Source organism: Sinocyclocheilus anshuiensis, unplaced genomic scaffold (genome assembly GCF_001515605.1).
Source record: "Sinocyclocheilus anshuiensis isolate Anshui unplaced genomic scaffold, SAMN03320099.WGS_v1.1 scaffold168, whole genome shotgun sequence".
NCBI classification, from domain to species: domain Eukaryota; kingdom Metazoa; phylum Chordata; class Actinopteri; order Cypriniformes; family Cyprinidae; genus Sinocyclocheilus; species Sinocyclocheilus anshuiensis.
The window spans coordinates 534,676-553,331 of NW_015557060.1; the positions used below are offsets into that span (position 1 = coordinate 534,676).

The following is an 18,656-nucleotide window of genomic DNA, read 5'->3' on the forward strand; positions in this document are numbered from 1 at the left end:
TCCCATGGCAGAAACAAGCTTCCATACTAAACAGCTAAAGGTGAAGAGTGACCCAAGTCATAATTAGCCAGAATACAATATAATCACAGGTGGTGGGATCTTTTGACTTGTATCCACCCAGTACACTATAGCAACTGCATAGCAACACCCTAGCATTGTGGAGACAACTTACACAGAAAAGATCCACTCCCTGCTGTTTTCTTCTGCGGTTTCTTATTTTTATAGGCTGTATGTAGCAAATACAACTTAAAAGGTGAAGGAAATTATTTTAGTCACCTGTAATGGACACATTACACATGTTAGCTAATCATTTCTTTATGACAGAAAGATAGAACTTTATTGTATTCTCATTACAGTCTCTTTCTCTCTCCCTCTTGCTCTCTTGTCAGTCATCAGGATTGCAGTGAGGGGTGATGGGACATGAAATCGTCCTCATAATTACAGAACACTGATCACTCTGATCCCAGCTGCCGTTAAGAGAAATTTCAGTACAGCAGAAAATTCCCAGAAATCCTTTTTCTCCTCTGCTGCCGCTGGTTATATAAATGTACAGCTTAACGCTCTCCTGCAGTGCCGGGTTAATCTACAGCAGGAGAAATCAGGCAAGCACCCACAATGCCGCTGATTATGCAGAGAGCGGGAAGAGTTTGCCGTAAATGTGGGTCAAGACCGGTGTTTCTGCAAGATATGAAGAGCTGAATCTATCAGCGGTACTGTGTTCTGTGCTCACTTATTAGTGTGTGCAGTTTGTAGTTGTGTCGGTTTGCCTCTTTCATCTCATATCGCGGAAAACAGGATTGCTCTTGGCTCTGTTGAAATAAAAAAAAGAGTTTGAACAAGTACCATGTGGAAATACTGCGGCATTCATAACTCAAAAATTCATCCCCTGTCCAGTCAGACCATTAATTGAAACTAAAGAAACGGTCAGCGTTTTGACATCACCATGAATTCATTAACAACCGCCCATATTTACATTCAGAGTGTCTATTTACACAAAGTGCAAATAGCCCACCTTGTTAGCAGAGGCTATTTAGTTTAACTCCGCCCACCAATGTCTGGTTGGGATAGACGACACTACAAAATATGCCAATTAATTAACATTAGCAATTAGGGCTGCACGATTATGACAAAAATCATACTTGTCGATTATTCCCTTGAAATTGTAATTGCGATTATTAATTACGATTATCACAATTTACATTGAATGATGTTTATACCATTGTTTGAAGCAACTGCATGCCATATTTTTATATGAAAATAAACAAGCTGAAAACACTCAAAGAGAAAATCTTTTATTGCTTTTCTATAGCATTAAGGCTCAAATGTCAACTGTGCATTGGATTGGTTTCTTCTTTAAATAATAAAAAAGTAAAAATATGAACGGTATTATAATGTTATACTAACACTAAAATTAAAACAATGGAAAAACCTTAAGATAACCTGTAGAAAGAAAAAAACACATCTTAAGCACTCAGAATAACATAAGTGGACTTTGAACGATTAATTGCCACTTTGAACGATTACGTAATTGTGGCATCTGTAATTGTAATCGCGATTAGAAATTCGATTAATTGTGCAGCCCTATTAGCAATAGCAATAGAAACGAGTTTGAATCCGCTTATTCTTCTCCCTTTTCCCATCACAAATGCGATCGGAAAGGTGTTAATTTTCAGTGAAAATTAAGGAAATATTAAAAAAGTGGAAATAAAGTGCCTCACGGGGATTTAATAACAAAGTGTTTCTCAGATAGGGTTAGGGGTAGGTGTAGGGAGGGCTTTATTGTCCCAATAAGGTGGCATCCATTTAGAAATGTTAATAAATATGATAATTTACACTAGGGCTGGGCAAAAAAAATCGAATGCGATTTTCATGCGAATCTCGTCAGTAAAGCCGCTTCTGGTGATTAGTAGTTAATCTCCAGCACGTGCTTTCAAAACGTGCCGATTTTGAACGCGATTTTGTGTAGCTTGTCAGTGATCTACGGCTCTGTGTAGTAAATGCCGCTCCATCTGAAAGCACGTGCTGGAGATTTACTACTAATCACCAGAAGCGGCTTTACTGACGAGATGCGCATGAAAATCACATTCGATTTCTTGCACAGCCCTAATTTACACAGTATGTTATTATTGCATAATGCTTTATAATGTATTACAATACTGAGGTGCAGTTGTCTGCTATTTTTGCACTAAGTAGCATCTAGCTACTATTTACACTTATTGCAAAGAAAATACTGCTATTTTTACATAGTGTAAATAATATCTATTGTTATTTGCACAGTGTAAATAGGATATTGCTATAGTTAGAAAATACTGCTATTTTCACTTAGTGTATGAATAAAATGTATTTTTATCTGCACTTTTATAGCCTTCTGCCATTTACATAGTGCAACTCATTGGAAAAACGTGCCCATGGTGGCACATCTGCAAAATCATCTTACTTTGCTTCTTGCACATTTCATGACACTTTCAAAGTGAAATGTCCAGTGAGTTATACTAAAAGTTCTTTCAGTTTTATCCAAAACAATTGAATGTGAATCTGGCAACGTTTTATTATTATGGTTGTTGTACATATCACAACAGTTCAGAAATGAAATATTCAGTGAGTGGTGCTAAAAAGTTAATGCTCTATTGCTTTTGAAAATAACATACCACCTACACTAAACTCTACACTAAACATAACAGATAGTGTTAACGAAAGCAAACATCAAACTCAATTGATAAAGCAATTTCAACAAAAAAAAACTCAATTGATAAAGCAAACATGCCGTTTTAGCTTTTTTATTGTGACTCATTTTTCACAGGACATGCACTCATCACAAGTAAAATTCTGCACCAGGTGAGCTGTCGTGTAAGTTTACTTAATCAGTAAAATCATGCATATGAAGTGGGTTATGTGTCAGAACTAGTCCAAATTTGTGTGATAAGGAATAAAAGTTGTTGGTGTTTTGCATTTACATTTATTCATTTAGCAAACACTTTTATCCAAAGCGACTTAAAATTGAGGAATGCAACAAGTGATTGATCATAAAGAGTTAAATAAACACAGGAAGTGCTTGTAATACAAACTTTCAGACATTGTTCAGATTAGTACAGGCTAGACAGGGAGGGATTAAGGAAAGAGAAAGCAAAGTTGTTGTTTTTTTTTTTAATTATTATTTAAGGATGCAGTCAAATGTTGACGAAAGAGAAAAAGAGAAGTGTGATGTGGGCCCTTTTGGCTCATTGAAGACCAGTCATGCTGCTGCATTCTGAATCATTTGTAGAGGTCTGATTGTGCATGATGGAAGTCCAGCCAGAAGAGCATTGCAGTAGTCCAGCCTAGAAATGACAAGGGCCTGGATAAGAAGTTGTGCAGCATGCTCTGTTAGAAAGGGCCTGATCTTTCTGATGTTATGCAATGCGAACCTGCATGATCGAGCGGTTTTTGCATTGTGGTCTTTGAAGGTCAGCTGGTCATCAAAGATTACGCCAAGATTTCTGATGGGGTAATTGTTGATGAACCTAGCTGGATTGTGAAATCACGCTGTAGATTCAGAGTGGCAGGGAAGATGAGAAACTCAGTCTTTGCCAGGTTGAGCTACAGGTGATGTTCTTTCATCCATGCCGAGATGTCTGCCAAGCAGCCTGAGATCCATGCAGCTGCTGTTGGATCATCTGGTTGAAATGAAAGATAGAGCTGCTTTACTGCCGCTAGTGTTCATTTCAGCTTTTTAACACATGAAAAAGTTAGCCAATGATAACAGAGGGCATTTATTTATAGGTATTTTAAAGGTACAGTAAAAGCAGTCATTTAATTCTCAGTGAGAGGGGGGAAAATAGTCATAAAAACTAAATGATGGCTTTGTTTACAGTAGGGCTGTCAAAACTGAAAAACTAAATTCGAATTTTCCACTTAAATATTATCAAAATTCGAATTATATTCGAATTTAAAAGGCATAATTTCAGTTAGGGGGAAAAAAAGCTTTTGGCTTCTCTCCTGAGGCCACAAGAGGGTGCATCGAGCAAAATATTATGCACATTTCTTCAAAGCGTAATAAAATAACACGACTATCTTTGAAAAAAAGTGCATAATGTTTAAAATAATGTTTATAAACCATATATAATTAATAAAGTTGCTTAAACAATTAGAAGAAGAAAAAACAGCACCATGCATGTATGTATAGTTTAATAAAAAGGACCGAAAACCAATCACAAAGAGTAGGCTACTTTCTTCATTTAAAAACATGACATACAGTGGGATGGGGAATACCGCCATAAAGTCTTGAGACATGTTTTTTTACATGGCTTTCTAAACATGCCGCTCTCTTGTGCGAGACGTGAGTGCATCGCTGATAGATGCCCCGCTAGAAAATGTGATAAATATGTGTTCTGTGTGAACGGCTTGGTTTCAGTTTAGCCATAAACAACATATTCGCCACACTGATGCTCTCATTTTCCGCTATATATTGAATGAACAACGTAGCAGCGCCGCATCTAGTGGGTTCAACTGGATAGGCTAACAGAAGCATTAAAATGCAATGACACTTACATTGTCATCACATTTCGTGCGCCACTGATAAGGCTGCCTGACGGCTGACGCAGATCTACAATTTGAATGCAACGTTTTTGCATTCGAATGTTGATTATTTTTTTTTTTTTATTCGACGAATATTCGAAATTCACATTTTTTTTTGACAGCCCTAGTTTACAGCAAAAATAAGGTAAAAGGTAGCAGTGTGTGACCCCTTTAAACCTGACGCGGCATTCCTGTGTTGACGTCAAACATAGACAAGAATACTGTCTTTCTGTTTGTGTTTGAATATATAGATGGAACATGTTGTCTCGTGCTCGTGTGATGTGTGTGTGTGTATGCATATGTGAGTGAGTGTCCAGTTGCATTCTCTCATATTTGCACATGTATACATACTCTAGTGCACAAGTGCCTGAAATAGCCGTATTATATAAGAAACACTGGTCTGTCCTAGACCCAACAATCTGGTACACATGCTGCTTGCTGCTCACTCAAACTCTGTGGCATGTGAGGGGAAAAATATGCAAATGCTTAAATGCAGCAAGCACACGTGAGAACACCTCCAGGTCACGAACATGTGTGTTTGTGTACGGTAGGACAGGTCTAAAACTGGCTGGATCACTGAATTACTCAGGAGTCACCTATACTCTCTGAGACAGAGAAAAGCTATAGGTTAATTACAACAGTTGGGAATAAGGCCTGAAACATGCTCTTCGCAAATACTTGAACTCAAATGCTTCTATTTCCTATGTTACATTGCGTTACGGAATCTGTCAGACCACAATTTATAACACTATGTAGAAGTACATTCTCCACTTGTAGCCTTACTGCAAGAGGTGATATAGTGGAAAAGGTTGATGTGAATTCTATTTTGACAAGTTGAATGGAAGATGGAATGTCGCAACGCTACTAATAGTCACGCATGTATATCATATATATCTATTGCAGTGAAAAAAAATGTTATGTCTATGTCATAACACCAAATGTGTAAATGAGCTGTGTTATTTTGGAAAACAGCTACTTGTGTAATCAAGTAATTTTTTTGTTTGTGTTTTTTGTTTGCTTTGTTTTGTTGTAATATTTTTTTTATTTTTGTAATTGTTTTGTTTTATGTTTTGCTTTTTAAGTTGTAATGTTTTTTTGTTTGCTTTTTGTTTTATGCTGTAGTGTTTTTTGTTTTGTTTTGTTTTGTTTGTGGTTTTATGTCGTAATTTATTTGTTTTGTTTTCTCTTTTTTTTTGTTTTGTTTTGTTTTGTTTTCCAGCCTCATTAATCTGACAGATTTTTGCTTTTTGTATTATGTATTATGTATTTTGTAATATAAATTATTTGTATTTTTTTGTTTTGTTTGTGCGGTTTTATGTCGCAATTTATTTATTTTTTTTTGTTTTGTTTTGTTTTTTTTCCAGTCTCATTAATCTGACTGATTTTAGACTCTTTTTTTTTTTTTTGGATTGCATGAGAAAATAAGTTCAGGCAGTTCATAACAAAAAAAGAAATCTATGGGGTGCTGGTAATTTATTCTTCCTTTGTGTTGTATTTTTCTGCCTCACGTTTGCTCCTCCTCCCTGTCTGAACCCAGTGTTCTGTCTTTCCTCCCCTGCTGAAACTTTACCTTTAACCTACATGAGGGAAATACTCTGGCTCTGTCTTTCTCTCCCCTTTTTTACTCCTCCCGTTCAGCTGGCAGTTTCAACCCCTTTCTTTCTCGCTCTGTTGTCTGCGGTTTCTCCTCATGCAGTTAGCACGTGGGAGGAGTTCCCTGTAAGAATGTGTGTACACACACACGCATATGGAAATGCATACTGCAACAGCCAGCCAGTGCAGTAAAAAACAGGCCTGACAAATACACCTCCCACTACACAACCTAAAAAGCCTTGAGATTCTTCAGGCTCTTATAAGATTGCATTTACGTAATGCTGACGAGTTTATATGTAAACATGGCAGGAATAAACAGGAACAAATATCATTATCTGCTGTCATGGTATTGCCAGCACAGACTCTGCAGAGATCTGGCTCTTTGTTTCACAGAGTCACGCGAGATTAACTATCAGCTGTTCGCTGGGGGTGACGCTAGCACTGCACGTGGCTTTTCTCCGCCTTCTGTGCTGCTTTCGTGATTGGCAGGAGCTTGGAAAGTGCTGATTGGGCAGAAGTTTCCTGACCCCTCCCATTGACTCGGAGCTGTGCTTGTGCTGGAAATGTGGACAACCAAGAGGAGGATGATGTCATAGGGTACTTATTGAAGGCAAACTTAATAATGTCCCTTCCCTTGCTAGAGCTCTACATCTTAGAATCTTGTTTTATTTTGTTTTGTTTTGTTTTTTATGTTTTTTGTTTAATACACATTTAATTTAGTATTTCAAAGGTGAGTTGAATGTTAATAGCTGGAAAAGAGAAGTTTCTACTTCTAATCCTACTGTGATTTTAAAGTTTTAGCACTGTCCACAATGCAATGTCTCTGACACCAACTATTTATCGTCATTACTGAATAAAATACCATTACATGCCTCTAACTTTGAATTTTGGGTCAAAGAAATCAGAATTTGTAATGAATATGACATTGTAGTGGTGTTCATGCACTCATCTCATGATAAAATCATTCTGACGTGACTTTAGAAGACTTTATCTCAGTCTAACAGCTCCCTATTTAAGTACCTTTAGCAAAAGTCCTATATGGGCTTTTCCTGTAGCTTTTGGTAAACTGTGCTTTTAATTTCATGAACGAATGCCAGTAAATGCCAATATATAGAAGAACATGTTTATTTTTCTTTTTGTGAAAGTAGGAAAGAGAGTATATTCCACAAAAGTGGGTCATATAGCAGTTCTTCACAGTATGTTGTTGTTTTCCCGGTCTTAATAGTCCAACAGCTATTCTGTGTCTCCACCCATTGGTTTTTCTGGATCGTAATTGGTTTGCATAGCATTATTTTTGCCACAAAGAAACCACAGTTTGTGTATTCACTTTGTGACCACCAGCTGACATGTTCTGGCTAAAAGTATCTCCAGTATGGAACTGGAAAAAAGGTTCATTCATTCAGCCAGACACCATAAGAGCCCTGTTGTGAAATGTGGTTTCCAATCCACTGACAGATTGGAGCAACGAAAAGATTCCTGAAATAGACTTGAATCAGTATTGTTTTGACATAACCCTACCAAAAATTAAGAGCATCAATAGACTCTTTCTCTTTGCAGAGATATATTGAGTGTACTCCACCCCATGGATCATTCTGTGTATGCTGTGCCTTTTCAGCCTCATGTTGAAAAAGAAAATTTGGATCAGAACATTTAACACTCCATCAAGAGAATTATATTTAACAACTGGATTTCAACTGCTAGTCTGAGAAATTATATTCATATGTGGCAACCAACAACCAACACATCACCAATGTTTTTTAAATGAGTTAATTAATTTCAGAAACTTTTTTTAGTACTTAAATTACTAATATTTAACACTCTTCTCTCTCTCTCACACACACACAATTGTAATCACTTTTCTTTGGCAAAACACACTTTGTGTGGAATGCTGTGACATGATTTCATGTCATTTCTGTGGAATACTGTTTTGGTTCACAAACTATGAAAACACACACCTTTAGATGATAATAGAGAGAGGGAGAGAGACGGCTGTGCAGTCAGGGATGGGATACTCTCTGTTGGCCCTGTTGTCCTGGGAGTCTGACGCTACGAGAACAATAGGCCCATTGGCCGACTGTAACGGACCTCAACTGCCATGTAGACACTTTTGTTTGCAGCTCAAAGCTGTGGGTAAACCTACTCTCATGAATCTCAGTTCTATCTGGTTCTCAGCAAACATGGAATAATCACCAACACAACTAATGCTGTGAACTGCTCCGTATGTGTAATATCAAATTATGTGGACTCACCTGCACCTCGAGTTTTAATTGGGATGATTATGACAGCAAATGCTTTACCTATTACGAGGCCTAATTTGAATTGTCAGCTTTATTTTTCACACGTATCACAGTAGTGTTGGTATTATTCAAACAGGTTGTTGGTGTCAAATCCAGCGGTGTTTTGGAATTTCTGACTCAGAATCTGGTGTGTCGCATTTAACACGCGTTTCTACATTCCATTTAAATCCAGACAGCTGGTTTCTTATTAAGCTGTTGATCAGGTATGTTTTGCTGCTGGAAAATACGCTGGTGAATGCGTGTTTGCTTAGCCCAGTTTTCACAGCTGGTAAACAGAGCAAAGATTGTTTGCTATGCATAAACAGTGTTATCTTCTCTGGAACTGTGAAACTGGCTATGTGTTTCTGGATGTATGAAAACAGAAGTTAAATCTACTTCTAATGTTTCAGTAACCATTGGTAGTAAACCACATGAAATCAAAATTGAAGTTTTGTGGGTTTCTAGTCCATGTTCATTAGCTTTGAGGCTAATCGATAGCATTCAGGATCTATACGCTAAGGTGACCAGACGTGCCACTTCCCGAGGAAACGTTCTGCCCAGGATTTCTAAATTGCCTAAAATAACCAGGTGTTGGCTGTTTGCGCTGCGCTGCTCGATCGTTGTATTACATCAAAGTACCGCAAGATCCAATGCAGAACGTGTTCCCGTGAAGTGGCACATCTGGTCACTTTACTGTATGCTAGTGCACTTAGAAAAGTTGCTAAACTTTATAGAAGATATATAATTTTATTCAAAGGGTACATACATATTTTTATCCAGTTTTAGAGTAGGTTGGTTTCTCCATTAACTGACTAGCATTAGCAAGTAGTAGAAGTTTTTCCACACTGTGATGTAAACTGCGGACAAACCACTCAGTATGTCCCAACCCAAGGAAAGAAAAAAGTTTTAAAGTGTGTCTTATAAGAACCAAAAAGTGATTTTCAACATAATCCAGTAATCCCGATGTGAGAGTTTATAACTCTGAGAGGATATACTACCAGCTATCTGAGTAATATGCTCTGAGGTTTTTGAATGAAAAAATGGCAACATGTCACTAACTCAATCGATGTCTCAACTCTGTCTTTTTAGAAGCAGCAGAGGAGTTCTTTGAGTATGATGCTGAGGACTTCCTGGTGTTCCTGACACTCCTGATCACAGAAGGACGGACTCCGGAATGTTCCGTAAAGGGGCGGACAGAGGGTGTTCACTGCCCACCTGCCCAGTCTGCTATGCCTGTCCTTACCAAACATGAATGCAGCGACAAAATACCACAGGTGGGTTACACCTTTTTTTATTAACCCAAGGAGGGGCATGTAGTTACATTTCACAATTTGTAAGAGTAAAATCCAATGTTAACAAGCAGTAAATTATGTCCTCATGTTGTCATCAACAGATGTGTATCTCTGAGATTATTTATAACATAACATTATCTTTTCAACTTCTTGTTCTCTATTAATGAGGACAGACAGGGATTTCTGTTTGGAAACCTGTTTGAAAACAGTCAGAATGTTTGGTCATGACAGAAATTGTACACTTCACCTTTAGGTTAATGACTCACAGGTTGTTGTGCATAATGTTTGTTATTTTGCATCTTAAAGGAACACTCCACTATTTTTGAAAATAGGCTCATTTTCCAACTCCCCTAGACTAGCACTCTGTCAAAACCAGTTACAGGTCAGACAGTGTTATGTAGTAAACAACAAAACTTTTTCCCCAATGCAGTGTCGTCAGGCAAGAAGAACAAGGTCAGAGGTCATGTTACTATGGCGCAATCACATCCCCATCATGATTGAGGTGATGCTGCTTCCTGACTGTTGCTATAGCGATGAAGGTCCGACCACAGACTGCACAGACCTAAATGATCCAGCAATAAAGCAAGATGCGCTCTTACTAGAGAGATGGACTTTACAGCCAGTGCCCAGACAGTAAGACTTGCTCTTTACAGTACTTCCAATACACATTCTTTCCCACAGGTCTAGGGAATTTTAACAAAGTTGGTGTTTGTTGCAGGAGTGGAGATCGATTTACCGAGGAGAAAACCTTGCTGTTGGCTGTGCGTTCCTACGTGTTTTTCTCGCAGCTCAGCGCATGGCTCAGTGCCTCTCACGGACTTGTACCTAGAAACATCCTATACAGGTAACATACTCTACATACAAACACTTTCAAGGGTAGGAAGAAATGATGACATTTATCCTTCAAAAAGGATGCCATCTTTGTAAAGGATAAATGTGAAGCTACATTACATTTAGGTAGGATCCTAGGTAGGGTTCTCACTAGGTGATTCCATGGGATTTGTTAATGAAACGCAAGCAGAAAAATAATGTGTGTAAATAGTGTGTAAAACCTTCCAGAAGATTTTATATGTGCCTTTCAGGAGACTATAGGAATGTTTCAGAAGAGACAGGAAGTCAGGGGAGTCAAGAGAGAAAAGAAGAAAGACAGAAAGTCATACATTACATACATTGTATCATTCGATTCAGTGCAACAGTTTACATAAGAATGGATTTATTAACAATCCCATTTGCTGTATTTTGCAGAATAAGTGCAGCTGATGAAGAACTGCTATGGAACTTCTCACAAACACCCTCTGAACATGCTTTCCCTGTCCCGAACGTGTCACATAGTGTCGCTCTCAAAGTGCGGGTTCAGTCTTTGCCTCGCCAGCCCAAATACCCCATTCTGAAATGTAGCATTCACTCAGGTATAGCTTCTTTGGGCAAGAGAAACCTGGAGCGTGGAGAGGGTAGGAACCATCCTGGAGAGAATCGCAGTTCCCTCCGTATGCCAGGATCTCCACTCTTCTCCAGGCCTCTACGCCCTTCTCCACCTCCCCACAGCCCTCTTAACACCCGTAAATGCCACCCTCGCCCTGAATCCCCTCTCCCACCAGGCAAAGCCGTCAAGTGGCTGTACTCTCGGCTGAACGGCGGTGTGGACATCCCCCCTACAGAGGCATATAACTTGTGTACTGATGGGGCGGAGAGCCCGAAGACCTCAAGTGTGGAGTCACCAATTCGTGGTTTTAAATCACTCTCCATTACTGACCCTTTAGTTACCCCCAGCCCATGTCCCAGCTCCATCTCAGGTGAAACCAACCCCCTCATTGGCTCCCTGCTTCAGGAGAGACAGGAAGTCATTGCTCGCATTGCTCAGCGACTGAATTTATGCGACCCTACAGCTCCCCATCTCCCTGATGCGCTCTTCATTTCTCAAGAACCGCCAGGACACAAAACAACCAGGAACTCATCGCAGGATAAGGAGCGCTTGAAGAAATCCAAAGAGCCCCTCTTCCCAGTCCCCCAGCCTCAAAACCACAATGGAACCAGTCCAGAAATCCCTGAGAGGAGCCGGTCTTCTCTCTTTGACACCCCCTTGAGCCCTAGAAGCAGAACACGGCTGGACAGAGTCGACCGCGAATCAAAAACGTCCCCAAAACTCTCGACTTGTAGGCGCCTGGTACTCAGTGACCAGTCTGCTGAGGGTTCTCTGATTGCAGATGCAGTTCAGGACATCTCCAGGTTGATTCAGGAGCGACTGCAACATTCCTACAGTCTCCTGAATGGCACCTATAAATTGAAGACCTCTCAAACCGAACAGGTTGAGACAAATCATGGAGTGCAGACAAATGGCTTTGTATCATCAAGCCATGAGAAGTCTTCAAGTGCACCCAATGGTGAGGCAAGCACAGATCCTCGTATTTCTCAAGCAACAAAATGTTGCAGATCTCCTGACTCTCATCGCTGTAAGCGGGACTGTTCCCCTAGACCGCAAAATGTGGCCGGTTTAAAACTTGAAGACCACAGCGTCACAAAATCACAGCCTTTAACGGCAACTAATAAGCAACAGTATGCCAGTAGAGAGTCCTGGACCTCCTTGAATAGCTACTCTAGCCATGCAAGCTCTCCTCAGGAGAATGGCCTGACCCGAACTGGATACCTCCAGCCCTTCAAGACCCAAGAGGCAAACCGTGAGAAAGGAGCAGAAAAGGATGTCTGGAATGGGTCCACTTGTCCTGAGAAGGATGAGAACCAGGAGCCCTGGGCTTCTCCCTCGAGCACACCAGCCAACCTTACTTGCAACACCTCCAGTCCTGCCCAGAGCAATCACACTGTGAGTTGATATGTCTCTCTCTTATGCGTTTTTTATGTGTAAATGCACTAAGGTCAAGTGGGTTTATAAGCATACATGGGTTTCTTGTTATGTTTTAAAACCTTTATTTGAAACCCACTGCTGAATTTCTCCTCTCTGTCTTTGTATTAACAGAGACCCTCCCCATTGAAGTCATGCAGTAACTGGAAAAAACAGAATCGCCACTCCATAGACGGAACTGCAACAAAAGCCTTCCACCCCTGCACAGGCCTACCTCTCCTCTCCAGCCCGGTAAGACTATAGATCTCTCTGTCACTCTCCAACACAGAGATTATAGCACAGCATCTTACTGAAAGGGCCCCAGAGTCTTTGTGTCTGTGACTCATCTACTGAATCACTTCTTGTTTGTCTCAAATGCTGTCCACAGTTTCTATGCCTCCTAGATGACATGCTAATGAAGTCTTATGGGCCATAGACTTACAATAATAACTTCTTTCAACACTTTATTAATACTTTCCATTAATACTCTTAGTAAATTAAGTCATGAGTGTTTTCAAATCATACCGATGGCAGAATGAGTTCTGATTTGTACCGTATGGCTCAGGCACTTCTCTGTGTGTGGGAGTTTGGTGCTGTTACTGCAGATGAGTGGTGCTCTTGTTCTCTAGAGATCCACTCAAATGTAATTCTCACTCTTTCTATTGGTTTTCATTAAATGTTGCAAACAACTAAACTGTTTTGATCAGCATTTTCTGCAAGACATGACCAGTCTAAAAAAAAAAAGGTACTATGTACTGCATTTTTATGTACAAAATTCCTCTCCAGTAAGATTAGTTTAGTTTTTATCTGATTAAGAAATTTAAAACTTTATCGACTTTTTTATCATTTCCCACGGATTTTACAGGTAGTTAATGATTAGGGTTAGAGATAAGGATAGGAAAAAATCAACGCATGCCAATTATTTGCAAGCTGACATAAAATATCAATGTTTACATTATTAGAAAATATTTGAGAATATTTGTGGCTTTTAAATCTGTCTTTGATAGATATGGGAACAAATAGATCCTTGGTCTGTTTGTTTGTTTGTTTGTTTGTTTTATAGTAGCCACAGTGTTACCATCAGATACCATATTATTGCACACACACACACACACACACACACACACAGTATTTGCAGGATTACAGGAGCTTTAAGTACTTGCATATACATTTAAAAAACTAAAGAGGCTAAATAAGACAGAGTAAATGAAGAGTTAATACACATTGAAAGAAACTTATATGCAATTGCAAATTGGGTACAGTATGTTGTATCAGTATAGACATTTATATAACGTGCAATTGGTCACAAGCTTGCAAAACAAAGATGTAAATGTGTTCATCTGCTTCCTTCTTTTTCCCCTCAGGTTCCTCAAAGAAAAAGCCAGACAGGATATTTTCATTTAGACACGTCTCTGATTCATTGCAGAGGACTGCCATGGGCTGCCAATAAGAGGTATGACTTTCTTTCCTCACTTTATTTTCTGCTGTAGTGCCATTGTACCATAATTCACTGTGCCATTTCCTTTACTGAGGCTTTCCTACATACACTGCCATCTGCTGTGCACACATACACTAGAGTTATCCCTAAAGCTCAGCCTACCTAAAATGGCTGACTAAACTTTGTGTGTGTGTGTGTGTGTGTTTGCAGGGTTTTGAAAAGATCACAATACTTTGATGAGTCTCAGCATCAGATCCTTAGTGCCAGCGCTCCACCCGCCAACCTCAGCCTTTTGGGAAACTTTGAGGTAGATGAACAAATAATTTCACTCACACACAGACACAATTAGTGAACAATCCTTTGTGTCAACACCCTCTTTCTTTATTTGGTCTAATGGTTTTGTTTTTTACCCTGCTCATACATTTACCATATGCCTCAAAAATGTATAAAATTTCCATGTCATTAATGAATGTTAAAACTAGACTTGTTCATAGACATAGTTGTAATTTCAACTAGATTGGATTGATAGATAGATGTTTCTTTGTGTTTATGTGTGTAGGAGTGTGTTCTGAATTATCGTTTGGAGTCATTGGGCACAATCGAGGGTTTCACAGCAGAGGTTGGCGCCAGCGGAACTTTCTGCCCCAGTCACATGACCTTACCTGTTGACGTGTCATTCTACAGCGTCTCTGATGATAACGCACCTTCCCCCTACATGGTAATGACCCAAGCTGAGTTACTTGGATATTTTGTGTACTTGTCGGGGGTATGTTACTATATTTTTTTTCTCCCCTTTCTTCGATTAGTACAGTTGTGTAAATACAGAAACGTAACACCTGTGAAGGAGTCCATAATGTTATTATCAATTGTTATGCTATTTAAAAGGCTCATACTTTATCTATATTGAATTCTCCTGCTTCTCTTTAGGGTGTCATAAACTTGGAGTCTCTCGGTAAGAGGGGATATCGAGTACCTCCTTCAGGAACCATTCAAGTGGTAAGCATCAACTTATGTTATAAAACATAATTAAATGCTTACAAACTGTGTGTCATGGTCATGACACACTTTTTCGAATGAATAATAACTACTCACAAGTATGTGTAATAACCAGACTGCATTGTGAGAACAAAGGAAAATATCAACCCTTAAAATAGTTTACAGATGCGCCCTCTACTGGTGAATATGTCGGAATTACATTATGTAAACAGAAGAATAGAAAGAAAAACGTATCACTTTCTAACCTTTCCAGTGTGGTCCTTTCATAGCCTGTCTAAATCTTTAAAAAAAAATGAGCAGGCTTTTTCATGATAATTGACATTATCACACTAAATGTTGTCAGTACCTGTGCTTCCTTTAAAGTCTTTGATTTGCATTCCCTGTTGAAAAAAACAGCATATGCTGGTTAGGTATGTTTTGACGCTGGGATGCTGGTTTAAGCTGGTCCTTTGCTGGTTTAAGCTGGTCCTTTGCTGGTTTAAGCTGGTCCTTTGCTGGTTTAAGCTGGTCCTTTGCTGGTTTAAGCTGGTCCTTTGCTGGTTTAAGCTGGTCCTTTGCTGGTTTAAGCTGGTCCTTTGCTGGTTTAAGCTGGTCCTTTGCTGGTTTAAGCTGGTCCTTTGCTGGTTTAAGCTGGTCCTTTGCTGGTTTAAGCTGGTCCTTTGCTGGTTTAAGCTGGTCCTTTGCTGGTTTAAGCTGGTCCTTTGCTGGTTTAAGCTGGTCCTTTGCTGGTTTAAGCTGGTCCTTTGCTGGTTTAAGCTGGTCCTTTGCTGGTTTAAGCTGGTCCTTTGCTGGTTTAAGCTGGTCCTTTGCTGGTTTAAGCTGGTCCTTTGCTGGTTTAAGCTGGTCCTTTGCTGGTTTAAGCTGGTCCTTTGCTGGTTTAAGCTGGTCCTTTGCTGGTTTAAGCTGGTCCTTTGCTGGTTTAAGCTGGTCCTTTGCTGGTTTAAGCTGGTCCTTTGCTGGTTTAAGCTGGTCCTTTGCTGGTTTAAGCTGGTCCTTTGCCAGCACATGACCAGCATAAACCAGCAAAAGGACCAGCATAAACCAGCAAAGGACCAGCTTAAACCAGCATCCCAGCGTCAAAACATACCTCACCAGCATATGCTGGTTTTTTCAACAGGTTTAGTCATGAATGAATCACTCTGATGCAGTGTTTTTAATGAATGATTTTGGACGATAGTAAAATAAAACTGTTATTTTAATAGAGGTTTTAATGGATTTCCACCCACTCCGATAATTAGCATCTGTTTCTGATGAAATGCTCACTGACTGCAACTTTAAATGAGTTTGCTTGATGAATTCATGCTCGTGTTTTCTATTTTCTGTAGCTTTGATGCTCAGCGGATGTTTTGTCTCCTGTCTCTGTGTGTCAGACCTTATTTAACCCCAATAAGACAGTGGTGAAGATGTTTGTGGTGATGTATGATCTGAGAGAAATGCCCGCCAGCCATCAGACATTCCTGCGGCAGAGAACCTTCTCAGTCCCAGTCAAACGCGAGTTCAATGGACATAACAACAAAAAGCCATCCCAACTGAGTCAAGGACGAAGCCTCCGCTACCTCGTCCATCTGAGGTCGGTACCATGGCGTGAAGCTGACCACCTTAAGTGCTCACTTGAGGATTTTCTTTCTGGAATACAGGGCTGAAATGCTCATTGTTTGCTGTCAGATGATGCTGTCAAGTGCTTTTGGTCAAGACCACACTTGCTTAACAGGCAGCTTGTGGCCCCGACATGCCTATTCTTGAATATGTATACTCATTTTAATTAGCCCCCAGAGGTTGCCTGATAAGGTGTGTGAAAATGCAGTGCTCTTTTTAAGTCCTTATTAGAGCAAGTCTGTTCATTTCCAGGCAGCTATTTTCTAGTCATGAAAGTACAGCTCTTATCTACTTGAATAAGGAACTGAGTCTCCAAAACTGTTTGTCAGGTTTACTTTTCAGCTAAATTAAGCACTGATAAACAGAACAAAAAACATGTGGAAAAACAGCGTACACATGAAATGGGTGTAGTTATATTTTAAGTAAATGTTGTCTGATGGTGATATTTAGTCAAAAAGAGCTTGAATTTACAGTAATGCGACATTATAAGTGCTTTGAAGTTTACGTTTTTTAGAAGGCAATACCAAATAAATTCCATATTAAAATGAGTATTTTCAGTTTCAGATTTAGGCTCAGTGGGTCATGAATTTTCAAATACTCGTGTAGACAATTTCTCATGTGTTCAACCAATAAAAATGGAATAAATGAGTAGAATTAGCATGCAATTAGTGTGGAAAAGATCCCTGGAAAGGGCAGCCTAGATGTTGTCTTCAATTTTGAATGATAATTAAAAGTAATTATAATGATTATGAATTAAATAATTATTTAGACCACTGCTGCATAAATAGAATAAAATACTTTATGATCAAGATGGACAGTCTTTTGTGATTACTAGATAAGAATTTTAAGAGTTCCAATTGAATGCCAGACACAGACTATTTTAATAAACACATTCAAATAGTTATAACGTTTTAGCATAGTATATAATCTAGTATAATCTGTCCCACAAGACAAAAAAGCAACAACAATGCACGCGCACTCTATGAACTATCCAACGCCCCCTAGAGGAAGACAAGGAAACTCATTAGCAAGCTGTGTTAGCAAATTATGTCGGATTAGTTGTTTTGTATGCATTAGTGAGCCTTATTAACTGTTTGCCTTTTTTCTCTCTTCCATCTGTCTCTTAGGTTCCAGAGCTCCAAATCTGGAAAGATCTACCTCCATCGGGACATCCGGCTCCTTTTCTCCCGTAAATCCATGGAAGTGGACAGTGGTGCTGCCTATGAGCTCAAGTCATTCACAGAGTCACCTGCCGACCCCCCTTTCTCTCCCAGATGCTAATTTAATCTAGTCTAGTCAAGTCTGTTCTGATTTTAATCCAGCACAGGGGCCTTACTAAATCCAAATCTGTCATCTGCTTGTATGGGAATTAAAAAAAGAGAAGCCCACTAAAAGCGCACATACACATGCACAGAAGGACAGTTCACATTAATGCCCCCTTTCCTAAAATACACACAAATTAATCTTCAGTGCTTCAACATTATTAGGTTTAAAACAACAGATGGTTGGGAGTTTTCATTTAGACTTCTTTCCAAACGTTCGGCATGGCGTGAACAGATATGATGCAGCAAAAAACGAAATCAACGGACCATTTTTTAAAAACAAAAGTCAAGTAACTGAATAACTGCAAGGATGTTTGAAGAGCACTGTGTTTTTTCACCACAACTGGAAGAAAATGAGATTTGTTCAATGACTTTTTTCTTTGTACTGTTACCAAACCACTTTAATCGGAAGTGTTGCAATAGAAAAACAAATATCTTACTAGCTTAGTGTTTACATATTTACTTTTTTTGTCATCATTTATTTAATATTTAAATTGAACTTTCATTTACTGCACATGTGATGCCTGTTGTGCAAAACATTATGATGTAGTGCAAGATATGTTTCAATCATACCATGTATTTTTGTCTTTCAGATCTTAAATAAAATAATTATATATTATATCTATAAAATTACCTTTAAACATGCATATAGTTGTGCTCTGTTTTTGACTACTTAAAAATACAAACAACCGTGTGTGTGTGTGTGTGTGTGTGTGTGTGTGTGTGTGTGTGTGTGTGTGTGTGTGTGTGTGT

The 18,656-nt window shown here is 39.1% G+C and overlaps 1 protein-coding gene across 2 annotated transcripts in view; it reads left to right on the forward strand.

Annotated features, from left to right (window-relative positions):
* The window catches only part of LOC107676484 (protein FAM214A), a 37,204-nt gene extending 18,654 nt beyond the window's left edge, over positions 1-18,550 (forward strand). The window contains exons 2-12 of one of the 2 annotated variants that reach the window (XM_016471035.1): positions 9,513-9,697; positions 10,146-10,348; positions 10,434-10,559; positions 10,961-12,533; positions 12,687-12,803; positions 13,916-14,004; positions 14,200-14,296; positions 14,549-14,707; positions 14,917-14,985; positions 16,356-16,555; positions 17,709-18,550. In XM_016471035.1, the coding sequence (XP_016326521.1) occupies positions 9,513-9,697; positions 10,146-10,348; positions 10,434-10,559; positions 10,961-12,533; positions 12,687-12,803; positions 13,916-14,004; positions 14,200-14,296; positions 14,549-14,707; positions 14,917-14,985; positions 16,356-16,555; positions 17,709-17,862 (2,972 nt within the window). In that variant the 3' untranslated portion in view covers positions 17,863-18,550. Of the gene's footprint in view, positions 1-9,512; positions 9,698-10,145; positions 10,349-10,433; positions 10,560-10,960; positions 12,534-12,686; positions 12,804-13,915; positions 14,005-14,199; positions 14,297-14,548; positions 14,708-14,916; positions 14,986-16,310; positions 16,556-17,708 lie in introns of those variants that run through there. The other variant, XM_016471036.1, reaches the window with a different exon arrangement.
* The last annotated feature ends 106 nt before the right edge of the window (positions 18,551-18,656 follow it).